The sequence below is a fragment of the Dendropsophus ebraccatus genome, chromosome 4 (assembly GCF_027789765.1).
Source record: "Dendropsophus ebraccatus isolate aDenEbr1 chromosome 4, aDenEbr1.pat, whole genome shotgun sequence".
Classification (NCBI taxonomy): Eukaryota; Metazoa; Chordata; class Amphibia; order Anura; family Hylidae; genus Dendropsophus; species Dendropsophus ebraccatus.
Genome location: NC_091457.1, coordinates 165,306,685 through 165,331,983, shown reverse-complemented (window position 1 = coordinate 165,331,983; position 25,299 = coordinate 165,306,685). Strand labels below are relative to the sequence as shown.

General features: G+C 44.2%; 1 protein-coding gene across 4 annotated transcripts in view; it reads left to right on the top strand.

The window, feature by feature from the left end:
- The window catches only part of HFM1 (helicase for meiosis 1), a 101,675-nt gene that overhangs the window by 29,894 nt on the left and 46,482 nt on the right, over positions 1-25,299 (top strand). For all 4 annotated transcript variants that reach the window (XM_069967652.1, XM_069967653.1, XM_069967655.1 and 1 more), the window contains 14 exons: positions 941-1,217; positions 5,102-5,328; positions 7,664-7,705; positions 8,966-9,036; positions 11,558-11,690; positions 13,303-13,454; positions 14,879-14,956; positions 16,988-17,131; positions 17,578-17,778; positions 17,865-17,953; positions 19,740-19,783; positions 20,911-21,012; positions 23,920-24,065; positions 24,645-24,739. In XM_069967652.1, coding sequence (XP_069823753.1) covers positions 941-1,217; positions 5,102-5,328; positions 7,664-7,705; positions 8,966-9,036; positions 11,558-11,690; positions 13,303-13,454; positions 14,879-14,956; positions 16,988-17,131; positions 17,578-17,778; positions 17,865-17,953; positions 19,740-19,783; positions 20,911-21,012; positions 23,920-24,065; positions 24,645-24,739 — 1,801 coding nt within the window. The remainder of the gene's footprint in view (positions 1-940; positions 1,218-5,101; positions 5,329-7,663; positions 7,706-8,965; positions 9,037-11,557; positions 11,691-13,302; positions 13,455-14,878; positions 14,957-16,987; positions 17,132-17,577; positions 17,779-17,864; positions 17,954-19,739; positions 19,784-20,910; positions 21,013-23,919; positions 24,066-24,644; positions 24,740-25,299) is intronic.

The following is a 25,299-nucleotide window of genomic DNA, read 5'->3' as shown; positions in this document are numbered from 1 at the left end:
TAGAAATATTTTATAGCTATTTTGATCATATTATTACTTAGCATGCAAAATACTAGCTACAACAGAGGGTTAGGAACACTGGTTACACAGTGAATACCATACACACCTACTTCTGCTACCAATTTCAAAAATCCTTGACTGCAGCATTGACCAACGCCCGCTCCTCTTTAAGGGAACCAGTCAGCATGATTGTACTGATATGGTTCCCAGCAGCACAGTATAGATCTAGTGGTGTGCGGAGCACATCAGCCGTGGCTGCAGCAGTAGCTTTGTAAGGGTGAAAAGAAGTTTTATTATGCCGTATGAGGCCAGGAGAGGGGCGGTAACTAGTCATCTGGGCAGGGAGCCACCCGCGACTAGTCACAGCTCTCTTCCTGTCAGTGCGCAGTGCAGGGATGATTGACAGGCAGAGACCCATACGTGGCCTCCCTGTCCAGATGGCTAGTTGCAGCCTCTCACGGTGTAATAAAACTTCTTTTTCGCCTTTAGGGTATAAACCCACACACCGTATACGCAGCAGATATGCAACAAATACGCAGATTTGTTGGTACAGATTTGATGCTGTGTTCAGTTATTTAGATCTAATCTGCTGCGAGTTTGCTGCGTATCGCAGCAGTAAATACGCTACATATACAGTGTGTGGGTTTATACCCTTATAAAACTGCTCCGCCAGCTGCACAGTAGATATATACAGTACTGTGCTGCTTGGAACCATGTCAGCCATATCGTGCTGATTGGTTCCCTTTAAGACAAACGTAGCTTTATCCACTTTTATCACTGCATATAATTATTTTCTATCTTTTCAAGCTTACATGTTAACTAAAACATCAGAATATTGGTTAATGATCTCTTAAATTGTGTTTATTAAGATACCCATTTTCTATAAAATATTAGTGCCGTGTATTTATCTTATTATTATTATTTTTTTACAAAAAAACAGCTGTGATTAGGAGACTGAAAACATTTATACCTCCCCTGAAAAAGACGAAATCATTAGACACCAATGCTCCGGCTTTATATTCTTCTTGGCATGATATTAATTGTGGCACCGCAGTGACACCAAACACCCAGAATACTTCTACCCCGGATATGATATTATCACCTCCCAGTTTTTCTATTGATGACAACGATGAGCAAAGCCAAGATTTTCACTTTTATGAACAAAATCTCCCACAAACCCAAGGAGCCAAAGAACACTCAAGCATGTTTAGAAAAAGGTAAAGACTTTTATTGGTATTGAAATGTTAAAGAGAAACTATCAGCAGGTTGAAAGAATTTAAAGGGGTAGTGTGCCGATTAACTTTTTACGCTTAAAGGAGAAGTCTGGCGAAAATTTTTATTAAAGTATTGTATTGCCCCCCAAAAGTTATACAAATCCCCAATATACACTTATTACAGGAAATGCTTATAAAGTGCTTTTTTCCCTGCAATTACTACTGCATCAAGGCTTCACTTCCTGGATAACATGGTGATGTCACTTCCTGGATAAACATGGTGATGTCACTTCCTGGATAACATGGTGATGTCACGACCCGACTCCCAGAGCTGTGGCTGCTGGAGAGGATGATGGCAGGGGGGCACTGAGGGACACAGGACACTGAGCATCCCTCTGCTATCATCCTCTCCAGCAGCCACAGCCCGCACAGCTCTGGGAGTCGGGTCGTGACATCACCATGTTATCCAGGAAGTGACATCCCCATGTTATCCAGGAAGTGACATCCCCATGTTATCCAGGAAGTGACATCACCATGTTACCCAGGAAGTGACATCACCCTGTTATCCAGGAAGTGACGTCACCATGTTATCCAGGAAGTGACGTCACCATGTTATCCAGGAAGTGATATCACCATGTTATCCAGGAAGTGACGTCACCATGTTATCCAGGAAGTGACGTCACCATGTTATCCAGGAAGTGAAGCCTTGATGCAGTAGAGTAGTGCAGGGTAAAAAGCACTTTATAAGCATTTCCAGTAATAAGTGTTTATTGGTGATTTGTATAACTTTTGGGGGGCAATACAATACTTTAATAAAATTTTGGAGCTGGAGCAGGCAGCAGCAGCTGTTCCTCGGAGCAGGGAGAATCAAGGGTAGGGCGGGAAGTTACAACAGCTGCCTGCTCCTGCCTCTCTCTCTCTCTGCCTTCAATGCGGGGAACACCCATTTAGAGCAGAGATTCCCCTCATTTTAATCCCAGCTCCTGTAACCTTGGTGTTCCTGAACACCTCCATAACAGTAGTTCAGCTGGCAGATATCTCCCCAGATTTTGTTTGGATACCAAACAATGTTCATGTACTGAACAAAACTTCAGGGGGAAATTATGTTCAAATACCAAAATGTTTGGAAACCAAGGTATTACTGTAGTTGTATATGTATGGAATTTGAGAGAAGAAAAGCCTGTATACTTTGTAATGAAATATGAAACTTAGGAGGGTATGAAAGATGCCTCATGGACCTTTTCAATACCGCCATGTCCTATGGCAACATATTTCAGTCATAAATGAAACTGAGAATACATATATTGTCTATCAGCCTCAGGCTATGTTCACACTACGTAAAAGTACGGCCGTTGTTGCCATCGGCAACAACGGCCGTACTTTTAGCGGGGTGGAACAATGCCTTATTTTCAGTGGGATCCTGGCCGGAGCGTACACACATCGTATACGCTCCGGCCATGATTCCGTGCGGGCCCGCAAATAACTGACATGTCAGTTTTCTGCGGCCTGTCGGCTCACACAGTGAAGCGTGCGGCTCCGGCCGCTTGCTTCACTCTGTGCTATGGGAAGCTCTGATGCAGGCGCGCGCTGATGCGCCTGCATCAGAGCTCTGCGGCCGGAAAGATCATCCGGCCGGTACTTAAGTACTGGCCGGGATGTTCCGGGCAGAGACCGGCTGTTCCGTGACGCAGCCGGGGTCACGGAACGGCCGGTCTTATGCGTTGTATGAACATAGTCTCAAACTGTAATGGTAGGCAAATGTAAGGCTAGGTTCACACCAAGTATTTCGTTTTTTTTTGTTTTTTTTTTAAAGCGGCACCTGCTGATATGCTCCAGAAGTTCTTTACCTGATGACTGCAGGGCTGTGAATCATTCTCCTCTTCTCCCCCCATTCTGGAGATAGCCCCTAATTGCCCCTATACTAATAAGGGGCTTAGGAGCATTTAGAGCGTCACCCGGCGGCCTGGAGCACCAGTTCGGCCAACCCAGCCTGCCTCTCCCGTGCCGCTCAATAAGTATATTTGAGTATGCATAGTGGGAGGCCCGGAGCACCACCCTTGGTCCACCCAGCATGCCCCCTTCTTCGCCACCCATTATGTATATTCATTGGGAAGAACCTGCTGATAGTGGCGCTTTAACCCAAACCAGGAATAGGTCCAGATCCCAGAAAAAGGTGCAAATCTTTCAGTTATAGTTTTTCATTGTGTCGGTTTTACTCCTGGTTTTGGCTCAATATACTGACTATAAGTGTGAGTGGGAACTGCGCCTGAGTAATTACTGTACAGTTTTGGATACATAGCGATGGGGCCTGGGTTGGCCGAGTGGCAGCAGGGAGCATGTACCCGACTTTTTATATTCCTTTATCTTATGTAGAATAGCCTGCGGTAAATCTGTAGATATAAATGTACAGCGTATACAGCTCTGCCTGTTAGCGACATGACAGCGGGGGTCCTGTGAGATGATTGTTAGGGAGATCTCTTTGACGGGCAGCCTGTTTGACTGTGGGAGCGATAGGCATCTGTCAACACATTCATGGAGGAAACAAAGTTTTTGGTATAAAAGCCTCTGTTTATTTCACTAACCATGTCAAAATATTATACAGTATATCAGAAAGTATATACCGTTATAGATACATGAATTTCTGAGTGCTGATCTCTTCGGCATCATTCACATGTCAGTATTTTTCATCAATATTTGCAAATATTGAATCCTGTGCAACCCATTATTTTTTATGGTGCTAGTCATACATTGACCTCAGAATCATTGTATACATGTTACGACTGGTGGTAACGCTCGGTCAGGGAAGAGATTTGGTAGACACAGACAGTGGACCCTGCACTCCTCTCCCACTGTCCCTGCCTTTTTGCCTCAACCAGTCTTCGGAGGCCCCTGACAACAGTGACAGTCCCTAACTTAGATACAGTGGTACACAAAATGTGATCACAACGAGCAGGCAGCAGTACAAAGTACAGAAAGTACAAAAAGTAATCCAACAGGAGCAGTTAAGTCTTAAAAGCCAAAAGGTCAGGGAAGCCAGATAACCTGGGTAGAGAAGTTGGGTACAGAAAGCCGGGGTCAGATAAAGCCTCTGCTGTGACTTCTCTTCTCTGTCCTGTGATTTATACGCCGGAACTCACACGCTTCAATGCGTTCTCTATGGAAGCGTGTGAATTTCGGGGTTCAACTACAAGACAGAGAAGAGGAGTTACAGATTTGAACGGCGCCGCGGGATCTGAACGAAGCCGTCCCGTGGGACACCGATCTGCTGCGGTGAGTATACGTACCAGTGCCTACCTGGGGGGCAAATAATAATTTTTTGTGAACTGCTTCTTTAACAGCCAGTGACGGGCCTGGAGATGATTTATAGAAGGTCAGGAGTCTGGTCCAGAATGTGATGGGACCATCCCCCTGATCTCCAACCACTGACGCCTGATAACATTGCACACTGACTGTCAGGGAGAGCCACAGGTCACAGAATCACCAACACAAAACAAAGTGAACTGTGAAGTGACCAGAGGGAACAATGCAGGAAACAGATGGATGCGGTAAGGAAATCAATTACTGAGGTAGAATGAGTAGTACAGTGTTCAGACAAATGCAAAAACATGAGAAACACAAAATACCTGACTACCGGCCCAGTCTCGGCCGCACCCCATGAGCCAAGGGGCATGCCAAGCTCAAGACAGGTACGGGCAAGAGATTAGACACCTGGTGTTTTGTAGGGGGTCCTGGATCCTCTGATTCTATTGGTTTAATTATTTTTAAACTATCTTTTGTCTTGGTGTTGTATCACTATTTGTACTAAAGTTTACAGCAGGTGTGTATATCGATAGATAGTGCCGTCACTGTTTTCTGTCTATTCTTAAATGTACATTTATTTTCCACAGCTTATTCAGACCACGTGATTATTTTACTTATGGAGACAGTGGAATACTCACAGATAAAATGGTGCAGGAAGAGTCCTTCAAGGAACCGCAGAAACCCAACCATGACAGTCACTTCTCTCAAGATTTGACATTTAGCCCCAATGAGAGTGCCGATGCCCATACAAGTTACAATGAAGATCACGGAGGAGTTTCTTGTCCTTCATCTTTAAAATTTCTGAATGGAGAAGGTAATGCATGCTTAACATGTTATTACTTATGTGCTGTTTTGGGTTCTTAATCGGAGTCCGTGATTTCACTTTCTACCTTTATTCTGAGGTAGATGACAATAAGGCTATGTTCACACGATGTATGAGACCGGCCGTTCCGTGACCCCGGCCGGACAACGGAATGGCCAGTCTCTGCCCTGATCATCCCGGCCGGTACTTAAGTGATCCGTCCGGCCACGGAGCTCTGATGCGGGCGCCTCAGCGTGTGCCCGCATCAGAGCTTCCCATAGCACAGAGTGAAGCAAGCGGCCGGAGCCGCTCGCTTCACTGTGTGAACTGACAGGTCTTTCTGAGGCCGGAATTCACTGAATTCCGGCCGCAGAAAGCTGACGTCAGTTTTCTTCCGGCACAGCATGGATCCCAGCCGGAGCCCATAGGATGTGTGTACGCTCCGGCCGGGATCCCACTGACAGTAAGGCAATGTTCCACCCCGCAAAACTACGGCCGTAGTTCTGCGGCGAGAACTACGGCCGTAGTTTTACGCAGTGTGAACATAGCCTAAATCTGTATAGTAATAGGAAAAAAAAAAACACCCATTCCCTGGAATGCTATTTTCGCTCTATCCACCTCCTGAAAATATGGATTGAGGGTAGCTTCACATTTAATGGAATTGCAGTGGATTTCATGCTACAAGTTTGCAGCGAAATCCGCTGTGATTTCTCTCCTGTCAGTTTTAATAAGATTACATATTTGGAGTGGAATTGTCATCCAGCTGAGAGAATGTAAGCGGCAGCCCCCTTAACCCCTGCAGCCCGGTGCATACATAAATCTGTCCGCGATCTGGCTTGTTTTGTGGCTCCCGGCATCCTGACGTCCAGCCGGAGGCAGCCGGGGGCCACAGAACAAGCTGAAGCGCAGAGCAGGGAATGTATGTACCGGCCGCGGGGGTTAAGGGGGCTGCCGCTTACATTCTCTCAGCTGGATGACAATTCTGCTACAAGTATGTAATCCTATTAAAATTGACAGGAAGGGAATCGCAGCGGATTTCACTGCAAACTTGCTCACTGCACTTACTGACAGCAGCTCCCTGTGTTTCTCATAGAGTTAACATCAGACTCCCCTCCTCCAGGCTGTCCTGCTCTGTGGTGATTCTGTCCATAACATGTGACCATGCCCCAACCCCACTGTCCTCCAGATAGTTGCTCAGTGTTGGACAGAGAGGGTGGGGCATGGTCACATGTTCCTCTATGTCGGCTATCTTATGGACAGACTCGCCACAGAGCAGGACAGCACCGCCTGGAGTAGGGGAGTCTGATGTTAGCTCTATGAAGCAGACAGGAAGCAGCTGTCAGTGAGTACACATACTAATACTGAACACTAAACAGTTTTACTATAAAGTGGCCAACCCCTTTAAAGTAAAAACATTATAAGGATCAAAATTAAAATTGCAAGCAATTATTTTTTCTTATATTTTCTCTTTAACCCCTTCTTCCCCCATCACACATTCTAGGTCTTAATGTCCAAGTATATTTTCCATGGTTCTCTCCCAACCCTTGATTTTTTGATCAACAATTTTTTACAGGACAGTTTGTATTTTTTTTATCAGTACCATTTTAGAATACTTATTACTTTTTGCTTGATTTTTTTAACAGTTTTTTTGGAAGGCAGATTAACAAAATACATTAATCATAGCAATTTTATCTTTGGGATTTATTTTACTACATTATATTTTATGTACTTTTTTTATTTTTATTTTTTCATGTTCCACTAGAGGACTTGATCATCAGATCACTACTGTAATACACTGTATTAATCATCTAGTGTAGTGTATTCAGCCTGTCAGTGTTATGCTGCGATAGGTACGTATAGTACTACAGACTCTTTACTTGTCGTGGTCACGATCTGACCGCAGCATTTAAAGGGTTTCCTACGTCTGCCACATGGGAGAGCAGCAGAACCTTATTCTAGACCTTATTCTAGCCTAGAATAAGGACCCTAATGACCACCGTACATCAGGCCCATCATTAGGAGGTTTATTTTTTTTAAAAGTGTAATACAAAATAACTACAATATAAATACAGGGTCCTTTTAGATTTCACTGCACAATTTTATTTTTTATATCGCAGGGACACTATATAGTACAACTTGAAAAAATAATCATGGGCTATGTTAATGGAAAGGCAGTACATGTGAACATACCCCAATGTGCTGTTTTCCCATACTACGTGACAACCATGAAAATAAGAGTCTCTGACTTTTTCGCCACTATTTTGCAATGGATAATTATTCTAAAGTCTGATGTTATAGTGAACACCGATAGTATCACAATCCTAATGCCATGTATTTGTATTATTAGCCATCACTCCATTTGGGATCCTCAAGCCTGTCTCTGAGATTCGTATCCTTTCTTTTCCATTTATATTCTTGTAACGCTCACCATGCATTTCATGGTTCTATTACAGATGTTTTTCCTATTAGAATTGTAATAAAATGATTGTATGATACATCTATGTCATTTATAAATGAAATGTGGTTCTAGTTTACATTCACTCTTTTGAGTGACAGATAATTCTGCCCCAGTACACCCCCCGCGACTATCGGTTCACATCTCAGTAGATTTGCCATTCAGGTTCCAATACTAAACACAATTTTTGGCAGCTTAATAAAAAAAAGCAGTGGGTTTCCCATACCTGATCATGTATGTTTTTTCAGTGAGGTTGGCTAAGCATGGAGGAGCATGTGACCATGGCCCTCCCTCTGGCATGGTCACATACTCCTCCATGTCGGCCATCTTATGGATAGAATCACCACAGAGCAGGACAGCACAGCCTGGAGGAGGGGAGTCTGATTTTAGCTCTATGGAGTACACAAGGTGCATTTGCTGATAAAGAAGAAGTATTAATTAAAATAATGCACAGAATATATTTAAAGTGACTCTGTACCCACAATCTGACCCCCACAAACCACTTGTACCTTCGGATAGCTGCTTTAAATCCAAGATCTGTCCTGGGGTCCATTCGGTAGGTGATGCAGTTATTGTCCTAAAAAATAACTTTTAAACTGGCAGCCCCGTACCCATTGGCCAGAGCTTAGATTGTGTATGCATTAGGCTGGCACAACCTCTCTGTCCCTCCTCCCCACCCTCCTAATCATTAGGAATGCTCCAGGCAGATTGTCTCCTTTTCCGCAGCTGTGAGCTGTGTGAATACTGAACATGGGCTGGATCGTTATGGCACCTGTGCAATGTTCAGACAGGAAAAAAATGTTCCAGTGGCATTGTTGTCTGTCTATTGTTGTCTATGTCCATGAGCCAGACTGTAAAGCATGTCACTAAATGCTGTTAAAAACAGCCCAGGCAATATGGCCGCCCCCATAAGTACAAAAAGTGAAATAAAAAATATTATACTCAGAAAATAGAAACAGATTAGAATAAAAGAACACATTTTAGTATCTGACTCTATTTAGTAAAAGAAAATCTAGGCGATACATTGCCTTTAAATCAAGATGGTGGCTGATCAAAAGTGCGTTATATGGGCAAAAAAAAAGTCATCCAGGAGTGCATCTTTAACATAATTTAGCAGAGGTAATTCATAACTGCAAATAACTATTTTACATGTTTCTAAAAATGTTAGAATATAAATTTTCCTGAACACTGAAGCCAAACAATTCAGGAATATCTTCAAGGAATTTCCCTTTTTTAATTATATACAGTCAAAAGTTTTGGATGATGTAAGTATTGCAGCTTATTGTAAAAAAATATTTGATATACTTACCATGTTATCTCCTTTATGTTTTATTACTGACTGAGAAGGGACGCTACTGCAGTCAGTGATTGGCTGAGCGGCCATCACTGCCGAGACCGTCTCTGAGGTGTCAGCCCATGCGAGCAGCAGGGAGACGGAAGTCATCATAGAGGGAGCAAGGTAGGTGAGTATCTGCTGTTTTTTACTTTATCAGAGTCCCTGCACTCTGATATATATATATATATACACTCACCGGCCACTTTATTAGGTACACCTGTCCAACTGCACGTTACCACTTAATTTCTAATCAGCCAATCACATGGCGGCAACTCAGTGCATTTAGGCATGTAGACATGGTCAAGACAATTTCCTGCAGTTCAAACCGAGCATCAGTATGGGGAAGAAAGGTGATTTGAGGGCCTTTGAACGTGGCATGGTTGTTGGTGCCAGAAGGGCTGGTCTGACTATTTCAGAAACTGCTGATCTACTGGGATTTTCACGCACAACCATCTCTAGGGTTTACAAAGAATGGTCCGAAAAAGAAAAAACATCCAGTGAGCGGCAGTTCTGTGGGCGGAAATGCCTTGTTGATGCCAGAGGTCAGAGGAGAATGGGCAGACTGGTTCCAGCTGATAGAAAGGCAACAGTGACTCAAATAGCCAACTGTTACATCCAAGGTAGGCAGAAGAGCATCTCTGAACGCACAGTACGGCCAACTTTGAGGCAGATGGGCTACAGCAGCAGAAGACCACACCGGGGGCCACTCCGCTCAGCTAAGAACAGGAAACTGAGGCTACAATTTGCACAAGCTCATTGAAATTGGACAGTAGAAGATTGGAAAAACGTTGCCTGGTCTGATGAGTCTCGATTTCTGCTGCGACATTCGGATGGTAGGGTCAGAATTTGGCGCCAACAACATGAAAGCATGGATCCATCCTGCCTTGTATCAGCGGTTCAGGCTGGTGGTGGTGGTGTCATGGTGTGGGGAATATTTTCTTGGCACTCTTTGGGCCCCTTGGTACCAATTGAGCATGGTTGCAACGCCACAGCCTACCTGAGTATTGTTGCTGACCATGTCCATCCCTTTATGACCACAATGGACCCAACATCTGATGGCTACTTTCAGCAGGATAATGCGCCATGTCATAAAGCTAGAATCATCTCAGACTGGTTTCTTGAACATGACAATGAGGTCACTGTACTCCAATGGCCTCCACAGTCACCAGATCTCAATCCAATAGAGCATCTTTGGGATGTGGTGGAACGGGAGATTGGCATCATGGATGTGCAGCCGACAAATCTGCGGCAACTGTGTGATGTCATCATGTCACTATGGACCAAAATCTCTGAGGAAGCTTCCAGCACCTTGTTGTATCTATGCCACCAAGAATTGAGGCAGTTCTGAAGGCAAAAGGGGGTCCAACCCGTTACTAGCATGGTGTACCTAATAAAGTGGCCAGGGAGTGTAGATATAAGTATACAGATATTTATAAATGAAGAAGCTTTTTTTCTTGTTTTGCTTCTGTTGCAATAATTTTAGGAATGCAGAAATCTGTAAAACTATCAGCCCAGGCCGTCCATTTACAGCGTAGTGTTATTGCATGACCTGGATTATGTAAAGCTGGCAGCAGACAGCATTTTATCAGACGATAACATTCACGTTTGGCTTAGCACTCATCCACTTAGAAGAAAATTTGTTAAATTTACACTGTCACCCCCTATTTTCATTCTGACTTTAGCAGTTTTCATACCTTATTTTATATCATATGTCATGGTGCTTGTTCAAGTAAAAAGTGATCTTTTATCAACTTCAGATTGTGCTAAGTGGGCAGGGCTTCACGGCAACAGCACCACTTAGCCCCACCCACAGCGCTACCATTGCCCCAGCCCCTCTATGACATCACAGGCACATAGGCCCCGCCCCCTTTCGCTAACCATTGGAACAGGCTGGCCTAAAGGTCTAGGCCCCACCCCCTCTAGGTCGGCTCATACCAATGGGTGTCGAGGGGGCAGGCCTATGTGAAGATGACGTCACGGAGCGACGGGGCCAACGGTGGCTCTGTGGGCGGGGCTAAGAGTCGTTGTTGTCCACTTATCACAATTTGCAGTTGATAAAAGATCACTTTTTACTTGAACAAGCATCATGACGTCTGATATAAAATAAGGTATAAAACTGCTAAATTTACCCATTACACCTGTGTAGAGAAGTCAAAATGCAAAAAGGGGGCGACAGTGTCACTTTAAAGTGTCTTCTTTCTGTTCTAAAATGGCTTCATTTCATCAGGGGACAGTGTCACCTAAGCTGGGAGATGGGACCCAACTGCCTTCAATGTACCTAACCACCTACCATATGAGTTCTCTTCCTTCTTCCTCAGCGTCTCCTGCCCTATAGAATGATAATTTTACATGAATTTATTTAATTCCTTTAAAACTATAATTGAACTGTTGAATATGTTTTTGTAAGCAATGCCAGTTGTGGCCTCTTCTTATTAATCTTATTTATCCAGGTTCTGTACACTGATAGGAACTTTGTCTTGTGTGCTCCAACCGGATCTGGAAAGACAGTGATATTTGAGATAGCAATTGTGCGATTACTGATGGAAACTCCTGCACCTTGGACAAATGTTAAAATTGTATATAGTAAGTACAGGCCTGTTCGTCCGGCTGAGAGCGAGGAGTCTGCAGAATACTAAACACTTGTATCAGGTAGTTGATTTTCCAGCAGAGTCATGCAGAGAAGAGGCCGCCCTGGATTATGTGTAACTGTACCAGGTACTTGACTCTGGCCTGACACAGTGCGCCTTTGTTTTTGGTTGAGCACTTGGTTTAGTGCCTATTACAGTAAGGTCAATCACAAGTATGGGATATCACCGCTTGCCCTGCAATATTCTCAAGACTTATTGCTCTCTCCAGTCTAAACAGGCTTCTCTAGCAGAAGGCCTCTCATGCAAAGCAAATAAAGTATAAAAGTGCCCATGCTGACAGTGATCCTTATTTCAGACTTAATACACATTACACTACAACTTGCAGAAACATGTTTTTGAAGATAAAGTCATGGTGCTGTTTGTCAACTGGTTTGATAGTGAGGGAGGATGGTGAAAATGTACTAATACTGGTTAAAGTGGTACTTCGGCAAAAACTACTTCTTCACATGAACTGATTTTCCAAAAGTTGTACAGATTTGTAATTTACTTCTCTTTTAAAAATCTCCAGTCTTTCAGTACTTATCAGCTGCTGTATGTCCTGCAGGAAATGGTGTATTCTTTCCAGTCTGACACAGTGTTCTCTGCTGCCACCTCTGTCCATGTCAGGAACTGTCCAGAGCAGGAGAGATCTTCTAAGGGGATTTACTGCTGCTCTGTAAGATTTTTAGTTTCTAAAATAGAAGTTAGTTACAAATCTATATAACTCTATTAGGATAGCGTCACATGTTACGTATTCACAGCTAATTTCTTGCCACAAAATTTGCAGCGGAATCCGGATATTTGCCCATTTACTTCAAGGGCTGACATACTCGCAGCGGGATTGTAGGTCAAACTCAGCACCATTAACCCCCACTGCCCGGGAACATACTGTGTAGGGTCCCCACTCCGGCTTGCTTCAGGGCTTCTGACGTTTGCCGGTGGTCAGCCAATTAGTGCGCTGCAGCGGGCAGCGGGAGCCCCTAAAGCAGTGATGGCTAACCTTGACACTCCAGCTGTTGCAAAACTACAATTCCAATCATGCCTGAACAACCAAAGATATGGCTTTGGCTGCCCAGGCATGATGGGAGTTGTAGTTTTGAAACAGCTGGAGTGTCAAGGTTAGCCATCACTGCCCTAAAGCAAGCCGGAGCGGGGACCTGGTAAAGTATGTACCCGGGCCGCAGGGGTTAAGGGCGCTGACTTTGACATACTCGTAGTGGGATGGCAATCCTGCTGCGAGTATGTCAGCCCATTTAAGTGAATGGGCAAATTCGCAGCGAGAAATCCACTGTGAATATGTTACGTGGGAAGCTACTCTTAAATTCAGTTCATTTAAAGTAATATTGTTTTTGACAGAATACTCCTTTATTTCTTAGACAGTGTAAACTCTTCAAATGTGCTAGATTTATAGAAAACACCCCTATACATGTCACATAGTGGCATAGTTTTAGGTGTAGAGTCTATGAAATGTATTGAGGATTGTTTTAGGTAACCTCAGTCAGATGACTGTGTTCCACCACAAAGAATGGGTAATTGGGCTTTTCATATGGTTTGCTTTTTTATTGAAGTGGCTCCTATAAAAGCTTTATGCGGCCAAAGATATGAAGACTGGAAAGAAAAATTTGAACCTGTTGGAATAGTCTGTAAGGAGCTGACGGGAGACACGGAGGTGGAGGACTTATTTGAGATTCAGCATGCCCACATTATAATGACAACGCCTGTGAGTATAACAACAGCATTAGAGGAATACAGAGGGAACACTGATGAACCTAAAATCAAGCACAGACCTTTGCTTTGTGGGGTTATCTGGTGTTAGAAAACCATTGCTATATAAGTGCAGTTACATAGAAAATAATGAAGAGTCCTTACCTCTCTGTGCTCCCCTGGTGTCCTCCTGCAGTGTCCCCTCAGATTGCAGCCACCACCTCCGAGGCGGACTCTTTTCAGGAGTCACAGTTCACACAGCCAATCACTGACTGAGATAGGACAGCTCCTCGGCCAGTAATTGGCTAAGCAGGCTGTCACTCCTGAAGTGGTGGCGGATGTGGTCAGCGGGGGACACTGCAGCAGGACATCAGGAGGCGTGGGGAGGTAAGCATAGACTCTTTATTATTTTCTAGATAACCGCAGGTATATTAGAAAAAGTTTTCACCGGATACCCCCTTTAAGAATAATTGTTTTAATGGTAAGATGGCAATTCTACAGGTTTTGGTGAGGAACTTTTACATCTCAACTTGACAAAGGGGTCTGGTACCCCGAAACGCTTTGTTTTTCCGAGACTGCAAATAACTCTGATCCATGTTTGATGGTAATCTGTCAGACATGTTGATATCTACTGATCAGGTTATCCCCACTATTGATCGCTTGATCCATGGTTAATTTCTAATAATATAATATAATCCGAATTTAAAGACCATGGACAACTTTGAATAGATTCCTTCAGACAATATGCAGACTGCAGTAATTATTGATTCAATGTGAAAATTTGTTTATGTTTTATGCAATTAAAAATCATGAAAAACACTATTCCGTAACCACTTCCCCCCACGCTCCCCAAGATGGGGCGCCTCCAGGTTTAGTGCCTAGGGCAGCAGCAGCTGTTAATACGGCTCTGCCTGAGCTGCTGTGTGATCCGGCATCCCACTCTCTGGCCCTACCGTCCGGCTCTCCAGTCGTCACTGTATCTTCAGGCTGACACCACCTCCAGGATGATTGACAACCGGAAGAGGCGGGTCGGCCTGAAGACATATCATCAGCCATAGAGCAGGACAAGGGAGACAGAGAGCGAGATGCCGGATCACAAGCAGCGTGGATTGTAAGTATGCATTGCTTGTGTGACTGGAAACCCCAATATATGCAAATCTGTGCTGTCAGTTTCCATGGCTGCACGAATTATATAAGGATCTTTCGTGTGGCCTGGCTGCTCAATTAATTGTTCTGTGTAAAGACACTGCAAAACCGCACTCGTCTGCGGCCGTGGATGGCCAAAGATCTGGAAGTGTAAAAGGACCCTTAAGCTAATTTATGACCACAACTGGCCATATATTAGATTAGAAGTTGGCTTAGGAGAGGTGAGATAAGGCTTTAAGTCACTTCAGATCCTTTGAGATTTTATATATTTCTGTATTTCCCTATGTCCTTCAGGAGAAATGGGATAGTATGACCAGGAAATGGAGAGACAACACCTTGGTTCAACTTGTACGTCTATTTCTTATAGATGAGGTAATTATATTTTTATGTCTTTCACACATGGGCTATGTTTCCACTACGTCCGTCATTTAGCTGTTTGGCCGGCTGTCAGTGCAATAACAGCTGTTGGTACATTGTTCTAGGTCAGGTGGACTGATTGTCCTTTGGGTTTCTGTAATTGAAAAGTCCATAGGATTTAATAGTAAAAAATGTCAAATGACGGAAAAAACAGAGCGTGAACAATTAAGAAATAACGTCTGGTGTTTGCAAAAGACGTCCAAAAATAATTGACATGATCATTATTTTGATGTCCGCGCAAACAACGTCCGTCATTTTATACATTATGTGCATTGGACTGTCTATCATTCCTTTAACTTTACAACTTCAAGGCACGGCATTACATTGAAGTTTATTAAATCACTGCAAAAACAGACATCTTTTTTAGGGTATATTCACACGAACGGGCTCGCAGCGAGATTCTCGCTGCGAGCCCGGCAGGTCCTGGCAGTTCCCATACACTACATACTTGCTGAGGTCTAAACGACCGCAGCGAGTATGTAATTATACCGCCCTTAACCCCTTCTGCTCCCGGCCGGCTCCCCCGCTGTAAGCATACTTTACCTGTCCTTGCTGCACGGGTCCGGCGTCCTGCTCTCCCGCCCGGCCAATCAGTGGCTGCGGCTGGGCAACACACTAATTGGCCGGACGGGAGAGCAGGACGCTGGACCCGTAGTGTATAGGAACTGCCAGGACCTGCCGGGCTCGCAGCGAAAATCTCACTGCGAGCCCGCCCGTGTGAATATACCCATAATAGAAAAAGCGGCTGCCTTTTGTGTTTTTTGAACGTTGTGGGAACATAGCCTTATGCTGTATATGAGCATTGATAACTAGTAGCAAAACTTACTGATTACTAAGCTTATTCAGGTGAAGTAATCAAGACTTTTACTTTTTTAAGAACATGCTAGGTAAATAGAAAGAATAGAAGAATTAAGTTCTTGAACAGATTAGAAGGAACTTGGCGAAACCCATTGATTTGGTTAGAACGGCTGACCGTGTAATGTCCTGAGGGCCTTCTGCCTCACCTGGGATGTGTTGAATTTCAAGACCCAATCCATTTGTTCTTTCATTCTCCCTTGGCATGACATGGCAGAAGTGTCTGGAGGGAACAGAAGAGTTCTGAGGGAGGCAAAAAAGGGGTCAGAAGAGTCCAGAAAAGGATAGAGGAGTTTGGAGGTGACATGGAGTCCAAGTGGAGACAGAAGAGATCTGATGGAGGCAAAGGAGTCAAAAAGGGAACAGAAAAGGACAGAGGAGTGTAGAGATTAAACTTAGGATTTTGGAGGTGACAAGGGGAGAAAGAAATGTGGAGAGGATACTGAGGGGTCTGGAAGTGGACAAATGGGTCTGGAAGAGGGGTCAGAGGTGTTTGGAGGAGGCTCAAGGTGCAGAAAGGGGCAGAGGAGTCTGGAGGTTGAAAAAGTGGTCTTAATGGGGTACTTTAGAGAGTATTGATTTAAAAAAAACCTTAAAGTTATATTACCTTGTACTTTTTGTTTATACATTATTTTCTGTTGAGTGGCAGCAGTAAGGGGTGACGCAGGCCCCTCTGCTGCCACCAGTGTACACGTTGAGAGCTGTAGTGGTCACCACTGGTTGTGCAGAGGCTGCCGCACACAGCGATAGTAACAGGCAGATCCCCCCAGGACACTGTATATTCTAATAGTAATGCACGATGCGTGAGGGGCTACAGTTCTCAACATGAATGTTGGTGGCAGCAGAAGGGCCTGTGTCGCCCTATATTGCCTCCACTTAACATAAATTGACGTATAAACTAAAAGTCTATATATAATTTATTTTAATGGGGTTATATTACAAAGCTGTATGAGTTTATTAAAGCAGTGTATTGTTTTAAGGAGGACAAAGGAGTCTGGAGGGGGACAGAGGTGTCAGCTTCTTATTGAAAATGCTTGGCTTAGCTACATAGAGTTTTATATATATGGCTCTAAAATGTATTTCATGTTTTATGTCGGCGGAATATTAATCTGTAAGTTTCTGTTTCTGTAGGTGCACACGGTAAAAGATGAAAGCCGAGGGGCAACTCTTGAAGTTGTTGTCAGCAGAATGAAAACAATACAGGCAAGAAATAGTGAAGAGACGCTGCCCATGCGCTTTGTGGCAGTTTCAGCAACAATCCCTAATGCTGATGACGTAAGTCTTATTCAACATAGATTTATACCAAGAAAAATGTTAGGTTCTATAGTGTTATATGCTTTGCTATGTGCTGTGGTCTGGGAGGAGGTTTGTGGCCTCCTGCCGCTCCTGATTTATTATGACTTATGCCTGCCAGCAGCTCAGAGATGGTGTAGACGTCCACCACTGCCGTACGGCAGCCTCAGCATCATTGGATTTTCTGACCAAATCGGTTTCCATATTGCCTGTGGCCAATATAATGTCAATATACTGCAAAACATATAGCATGGAATACCATTAAAGACTGCACTAATCTGTATACGTGATTGAGTAAAAAAAAAAAATTACCTGTGAAACAGATGCCGTAATAGTCTATAAGTAATAAATGCTACTCTATGGCATCACATATAAATGGTATAAGCTTATTTCTAGCCCAGTACTGTGTATAGCATCTTGCATTTTAGATTGCAGAATGGCTTTCAGATGGAAGGTATCCGGCCCTATGTATGAAAATGGATGAATCTCATCGACCCGTGAAACTCTGTAAAGTAGTTCTGGGATTTCCTAGCGGCAGTAACCAAACTGAATTTAAATTTGACCTAAGTCTTAACTATAAGATAGCTGGCGTCATACAGACCTATTCAGAGCAGAAGCCAACGCTTGTTGTAAGCAGAAACATGTCGTCATTTATTTTACATGTAACCTTGTTTCTCATAGAATAAATTCCAAATTAGTTTTTTTTTCCACTTAGTTTTGTGCCACAAGGAAAGGCGTCCAACAAGCAGCTTCTGTCCTCGCAAAGGAAGCGAGTTTTGTCTTGAGCATTGAGCATAAACAGAGGTTTGTCTTTACTGATTTCATTGTGGACAATTCTACATAGAGCATTGGACTCTGTCAGCTACAATTCACGCTTCAAACCACCGACTTTGTTATATGCTGTTATGTCGAGGAGCATGGGAACACCTCTCTGACACTTTGCACTGGAGAATTAAAATATTTTTCTGTGTTCTGGAAGCACATACAGATATATGAAAGGCACCATGTGTCTCCTTGACCTAACAGCACCTAAGGGCCCTATTACACAGAACGTTAATCGGCCAAATCGGCCCTATCCGGCCGATAATCGCTCTGTGTAATAAACACAACGATCAGCCGATGACAGCGATCATGGACCTATAATTGTTGGGCACTGATCGTGCATTGCTACATGTAATAGCGGTGCGCTGCCAGCGGCTGACGATTTCCAAACTCTATACATTACCTATCCATGCTGCAGGGCTCCTCTCACAGTTGTCTTCTCCCCGGGTCCGGCGCGTTGCCACTTCAGAGCGGCCTGTCTGAGCTGACAGGCCGCTCAGCCAATCACTGGCTGGGACCGCAGCGGCCAATGATTGGCTGAGCGGCCTGTCAGCTGAGACAGGCCGCTTTGAAGCTGCAGCGCGTGGGACCCGGTGAGAAGCAGAGTGCAAGAGGAGCCCTGCAGCCCGGATAGATAATGTATACAGTTTAAGCAAGGGCTGCAAGGACATCGGTAACAATATCGATGCAGCCCTTGTTAAACGTGTAATAGGCCCAGTAAACGAGCGCCGATCTAGCAGATCGGCACTCGTTTACAGTTATTATCAGGCCCCCACCGGCCTGTGTAATAACACCCTAACACTGTCAGCAGTTTGGAACGTGAAATGCAGCTGACAGATTCCCTTTATTGGCAGATAAAGTTCAAATTGTGCCCTTTATTGGCAGATAAAGTTATTGTCTGAGTTGGGCCTTATTTAGAAGGATGTTTGTCATATAGAATAGCCTATCATATACATAAAATTGCAATCAGCCGAGCACTTACTATGACACCTGCCTAATTGTCCACTATAAATCAGCTGTTGGGGGAGAGTCAGGATACGGTTCTTATTCTGGATCATGCCCAGGTGACTTGGTGTCTGGCTATATGAATTTACTGTAGTAACTTTCGGTTTACAACAAAGAAGCTGTAGATTAGGACCAGGTCACCAGAGCTTTAACTGGGATGGGAGTGGCATCATAATGAGAAAATAAGTGTAACCTGGGGGGAGGCATCACAGACGTTATGGTGGCAACAAAAGTTGATATGATGTGGATTTACGGATCCAGATAATTTTTCCCAGTGGAAGTTTTCCCAGAGTTTGGATAAGTGGTGACACATTAAGTATTGTGATTTTATGTGGGTCAGGCTGGTAATCACATGACCATATGCAACACATGGATGCAGCTGTGCTGGACTAAAGCATATGGGGCTGTAGGACTTGTGATAGTGAGTGTGCAAGGAATGGAAAAAAAATATCTATCTATCTATCTACACCCCCAATGATATACACTATATGTTATGTGAGGTTGTACAAGGTACTGAGGTCTTAATGGACCATGGGGTATTTGCGACAGGACTTCATATATCTCTGTACTAAACAGATGTACATAACAGGGATAAGAGTGGAAAGAGTAAAAACAACCCGAAAATAAATTATAGCATCAAAAACAGAACAGTGAGAATATATCACAGATTTGTTGTCTCTACATCCAATATATTCAGTATAATTGGAAACATATTAATATCATTTGTAGTTGAAGTTTTCTTGTGTGCTTCTATTCTTGCCAGGCTCCAGAAGGCGGCAAATGCTATAAAAGATGCAAAACTGCGGGGTAGGTCCCTGATTCTAGTGCTATCGAGATTGACTGCTGCTTTTAATGGACATTTTATCCGAGCAGATGATTTCTAAATAGACTTTCCTAAGAACATCAGTCCCTTCTTATATAGATATAAGAGAACAAAGAAGGAAATGCTTGTGTGAACATAGGATATGCTGCCTATACACCTTCTGTTTAACATATACGGTTTATACTTATGAAGGAAAAAATGAGTTACGTGTTAAAAAATGGTTAAAAAAAATGCTGCAGAATAAATTTTCCATTTACTTACATTATAGGAAAAAACAAATGATTTTTTTTTTTTTTTACATACACAAAAGTTTGGTAAACCACGTTTTTGTGTGCATCAAAATTAAAGGAAACAGTAAAACAGAGACAAACACAATGGCCCCGATTTGGCATAGGATGTAAAATTTAGACTGGTGCAAACTCCCCACAGCAACCAATCACAGTGTAGCTTTCAGCTGTGGTAAAATGAAGGTGGAGCTGTAATTGGTTGCTCTGAGCAGTTTGCACCAGTCTAAATGTTGCACCCTTTGAGAAATCACCCCCAATGTGAACCCAACCTTAGGATCCCCATACACCTTAGATTTGGCCGTCAATATAAAGTGTATGGTGCTCCCCTGACCATCCAAAGACAGATGATGTCATTGGAAAAAGGGGTCAGGCATGATGGAAAAATCACTTCCCGACTTCTTTGTTTTGAGAGAAACACCGCAGCGAGAGTGCTCTGGCTGCGGCTTACCCCTCCCCATAGAGAATACGGGAGGGCTCGGACGTCCCCCTTGTTCCTGTGTTTGGGGAAGACAAGCGGTGGGTGGAAGAGAGAATTCTGTCAGTTATTATTGGTGTGTAGCTTTATCCTGTATATACAGGATGAAATTAAGTGTATGGTTGGGGGAGGGGGGACCCCCTTGAGAACTGGGTGAAGTTCAAGAATGGAGCAGTGGTGGTTATGCTTGTGTACTGCTGCTCTATTCATCATCCATAGGCACTGTTGGAGACAGCAAAGTATACCATCCAGTTACTTTTGATCCCTCCAGTTCCCTACTATACCTTTAGGTTTGATTGTATTGCCTTCTTATATTTTGAAGTGATTTAATGTCCCAATATCATTGCAGATCTCGTGCTGTATGGTGTAGGATATCACCATGCCGGTGTGGATGTATCTGATAGAAAAATAATTGAAGCTACCTTCACAGCCGGAGAGCTACCAGTACTCTGTACGTTTATTGTATCCACCCAGGAAACTGAATTCTGTTAAACTAGGGCCACACTGCCTTTTTGCTAACATTTAATTTTTAAATGAATGCCTTCTTGCAGCATCAGTTTTCCATTTTCCAAAAACTGATAGAAATACATCCATTTTTTTAAATTTAACTTACACAAAGACATGATTGACCATGTTTTTCTCTATGTTAAAATTAACTGGATACAGTGAAACGGATGCAAAAATGCAGTGTGAGCCTAGATAATGGTAAAATATACTGTAGGTTAGCACTTAGGTCATAGGTTCATAAAGAAGTTCTTCAACCATCATCAATTATGATATATCCAGTGGGAAAATGTGTTCATTCAGGTGAAAAGACACTACAGGGGATATGAGACCCCCAGTTACCTGTTAGTTGGGGGTTCAAAATCAGAGAGAATTAATTCAACAAATAAGAACACTATAGTATCATCCATAATATATAGTGTGTTATTGAAGGCGTATTCCTGATTAGTAGTTTGCATTTATACCCAGAAATGTGTATTTTTTGTTGAAAAGGCACTCTTCTATGGAAGTGAGGATTGTAAACACAGCGAGGGACGAGGGGAGTGAGGAGAGTACAAACAGTGAGGGACAAGGGGAATGAGGAAAGTACACACAGTGTGGGACGAGGGGAATGAGGAGAGTACACACAGTGTGGGACGAGGGGAATGAGGAGAGCACACGCAGTGTGGGACGAGGGGAATGAGGAGAGTACACACAGTGTGGGACGAGGGGAATGAGGAGAGTACACACAGTGTGGGACGAGGGGAATGAGGAGAGCACACGCAGTGAGGGACAAGGGGAGTGAGGAGAGTACACCCAGCGAGGGATGAGGGGAGTGAGCAAAATACACACAACGAGGGACAAGGGGAATGAGGAAAGTACACACAGCGAGGGACAAGGGGAGTGAGGAGAATACACACAACGAGGGACAAGGGGAATGAGGAAAGTACACACAGTGAGGGACAAGGGGAATGAGGAAAGTACACACAGCGAGGGATGAGGGGAGTGAGGAGAATACACACAACGAAGGACAAGGGGAATGAGGAAAGTACACACAGTGAGGGACGAGGGGAGTGAGGAGAGCACACGCAGTGAGGGACAAGGGGAGTGAGGAGAGTACACCCAGCGAGCGATGAGGGGAGTGAGGAGAATACACACAACGAGGGACAAGGGGAATGAGGAAAGTACACACAGCGAGGGACAAGGGGAATGAGGAAAGTACACACAGTGAGGGACGAGGGGAGTGAGGAGAGCACACACAGCGAGGGACAAGGGGAGTGAGGAGAATACACACAACGAGGGACAAGGGGAATGAGGAAAGTACACACAGTGAGGGACAAGGGGAGTGAGGAGAGCACACGCAGTGAGGGACAAGGGGAGTGAGGAGAGTACACCCAGCGAGGGATGAGGGGAGTGAGGAGAGTACACACAGCGAGGGACAAGGGGAGTGAGGAAAGTACACACAGTGTGGGACGAGGGGAGTGAGGAGAGCACACGCAGTGAGGGACAAGGGGAGTGAGGAGAGTACACCCAGCGAGGGATGAGGGGAGTGAGGAGAGTACACACAGCGAGGGACAAGGGGAGTGAGGAAAGTACACACAGTGTGGGACGAGGGGAGTGAGGAGAGTACACACAGTGAGGGACAAGGGGAGTGAGGAGAGTACACCCAGCGAGGGACAAGGGGAGTGAGGAGAGTACACACAGTGAGGGACAAGGGGAGTGAGGAGAGTACACCCAGCGAGGGATGAGGGGAGTGAGGAGAGTACACACAGTGAGGACAAGGTGAGTGAGGAGAGTACACACAGCGAGGGATGATGGGAGTGAGGAGAGTACACACAGCGAGGGACAAGGGGAGTGAGATAAGTACACACAGCGAGGGACAATGGGAGTGAGGAGAGTACACACAGTGAGGGATGAGGGGAGTGAGGAGAGTACACACAGTGAGGGGCAAGGGGAATGAGGAAAGTACACACAGTGTGGGACGAGGGGAGTGAGGAGAGTACACACAGTGAGGGACAAGGGAAGTGAGGAGAGTACACAGCGAGGGATGAGGGGAGTGAGGAGAGTACACACAGCAAGGGAAAAGGGGAGTGAGGAGAGTACACACAGTGAGGGGCAAGGGGAATGAGGAAAGTACACACAGTGTGGGACGAGGGGAGTGAGGAGAGTACACACAGTGAGGGACAAGGGAAGTGAGGAGAGTACACAGCGAGGGATGAGGGGAGTGAGGAGAGTACACACAGCAAGGGAAAAGGGGAGTGAGGAGAGTACACACAGCGAGGGACAAGGGGAGTCAGAAGAGTACACACAGGGAGGGATAAGGGGAGTGAGGAGAGTACACACAGCGAGGGACAAGAGGAGTGAGGAGAGTACACACAGTAAGGGATAAGGGGAGTGAGGAGAGTACACACAGCGAGGGATGAGGGGAGTGAGGAGAGTATACACAGCGAGGGGAGTGAGGAGAGTACACACAGCAAGAGATAAGGGGAGTGAGGAGAGCACACACACAGAGGGAAGAGGGGAGTGAGGAGAGTACACACAGCAAAGGATGAGGGCATGCACTGGGAGCAAAATGTTGGACGGCATTCTGTATTCTTTTGTAACAGCAGATAAACATGTTAAGGCTATATTCACACAACGTCTAAATGACTGCCTTTTTTTGTGTGAACATAGCCTAAAGCTGAAAATGCCTTATGATGTTACGTTAGTTAGCTGTTGGCTGAAGGATTGCGCAGCCATTTGCTATTTTCCCCGATACTCGCACACATGCATAGTCAGCTAAGCTGGGGGTCGGGAGTAATACATATTATTTACATTATTGCTGTTGCTATTATTTTATTTATTCATTTATTTATCTTTTTTGTTTTTCCCTTAGTTACTACTAGCACTTTGGCTATGGGTGTGAACCTTCCAGCTCATTTGGTAATCATTAAGTCCACCATGCATTATGCAGCAGGAATGTTTCAGGAGTACAGCGAGACCGACATCCTGCAGATGATAGGCAGGGCAGGAAGACCTCAGGTGAGTATATCCCTCAGTATGCCACCCCCTCTCCTAAGTGTTGGAGAACAATAATAAGCCTAAAGAAGGAGAAAAAAGATGGTTCCAATGGCGCTCAAACCCAGCAACGGTGTCTGGTATCGGGCGTCAGGCTCTTGACTTCCAACAGACATCGGGAGTAAAGGTTGATGGTTGCTTTTATTATAGGATGATGCATTTTGAAAGTGTACCACATGCTTCCTCAGGTCCTCGATCTGAGGAAGAAAGTGGTACACTTTTTAAAACGCCTCATATTATAATATTGTAAAATTATAAAAATGTTTCAAATCAACTTCCAGTACTTATCAGCTGCAGTATGTCCTGCAGAAAGTGGTGTATTCTCTCCAGTCTGACACAGTGCTCTCTGCTGCCACCTCTGTCCATGTCAGGAACTGTCCAGAGCAGGAGAGGTTTTCTGTGGGGATTTGCTGCTTCTCTGGACAGTTGTATGTGTATACCCAGCTATAGAGGTAGTTATAGTATCTCTCATAGTAATAGTATAGTTATATAGTTATAGAAGGTAATAATTGTTCATATATTTAAACCACTGTTTGTCTCTAGTTTGATACGACAGCCATAGCGGTTATCATGACAAGGTTAAGTACGAAGGAGAAGTATGTGCACATGCTAAATGGAGCAGACACCATTGAAAGCAGGTCAGTTATCATAGGCACAAAGTAGGCTTAATCCACCCATCTTGGTTAAAATATATATGTATGAAATGCTTATTATTATTGTTGTATATTTATGAAGGGCTGACTCTGTTCTGGCAGAAGAGATCAGTATGATAAAGGAGAAGTCCGGTGAAAATGTTTATTAAAGTATTGTATTGCCCCCCAAAAGTTATACAAATCCCCAATATACATTTATTATGGGACATGCTTATAAAGTGCTTTTTCCCTGCACTTACTACTGCATCAAGGCTTCACTTCCTGGTAACATGGTAATGTCATTTCCTGGATAGCATGGTGATGTCATTTCCTGGATAGCATGGTGATGTCACTTCCTGGATAACATGGTGATGTCATTTCCTGGATAGCATGGGGATGTCACTTCCTGGATAACATGGTGATGTCACTTCCTGGATAACATGGTGATGTCACTTCCTGGATAACATGGTGATGTCACTTCCTGGATAACATGGTGATGTCATTTCCTGGATAGCATGGTGATGTCACTTCCTGGACAACATGGTGATGTCACTTCCTGGATAACA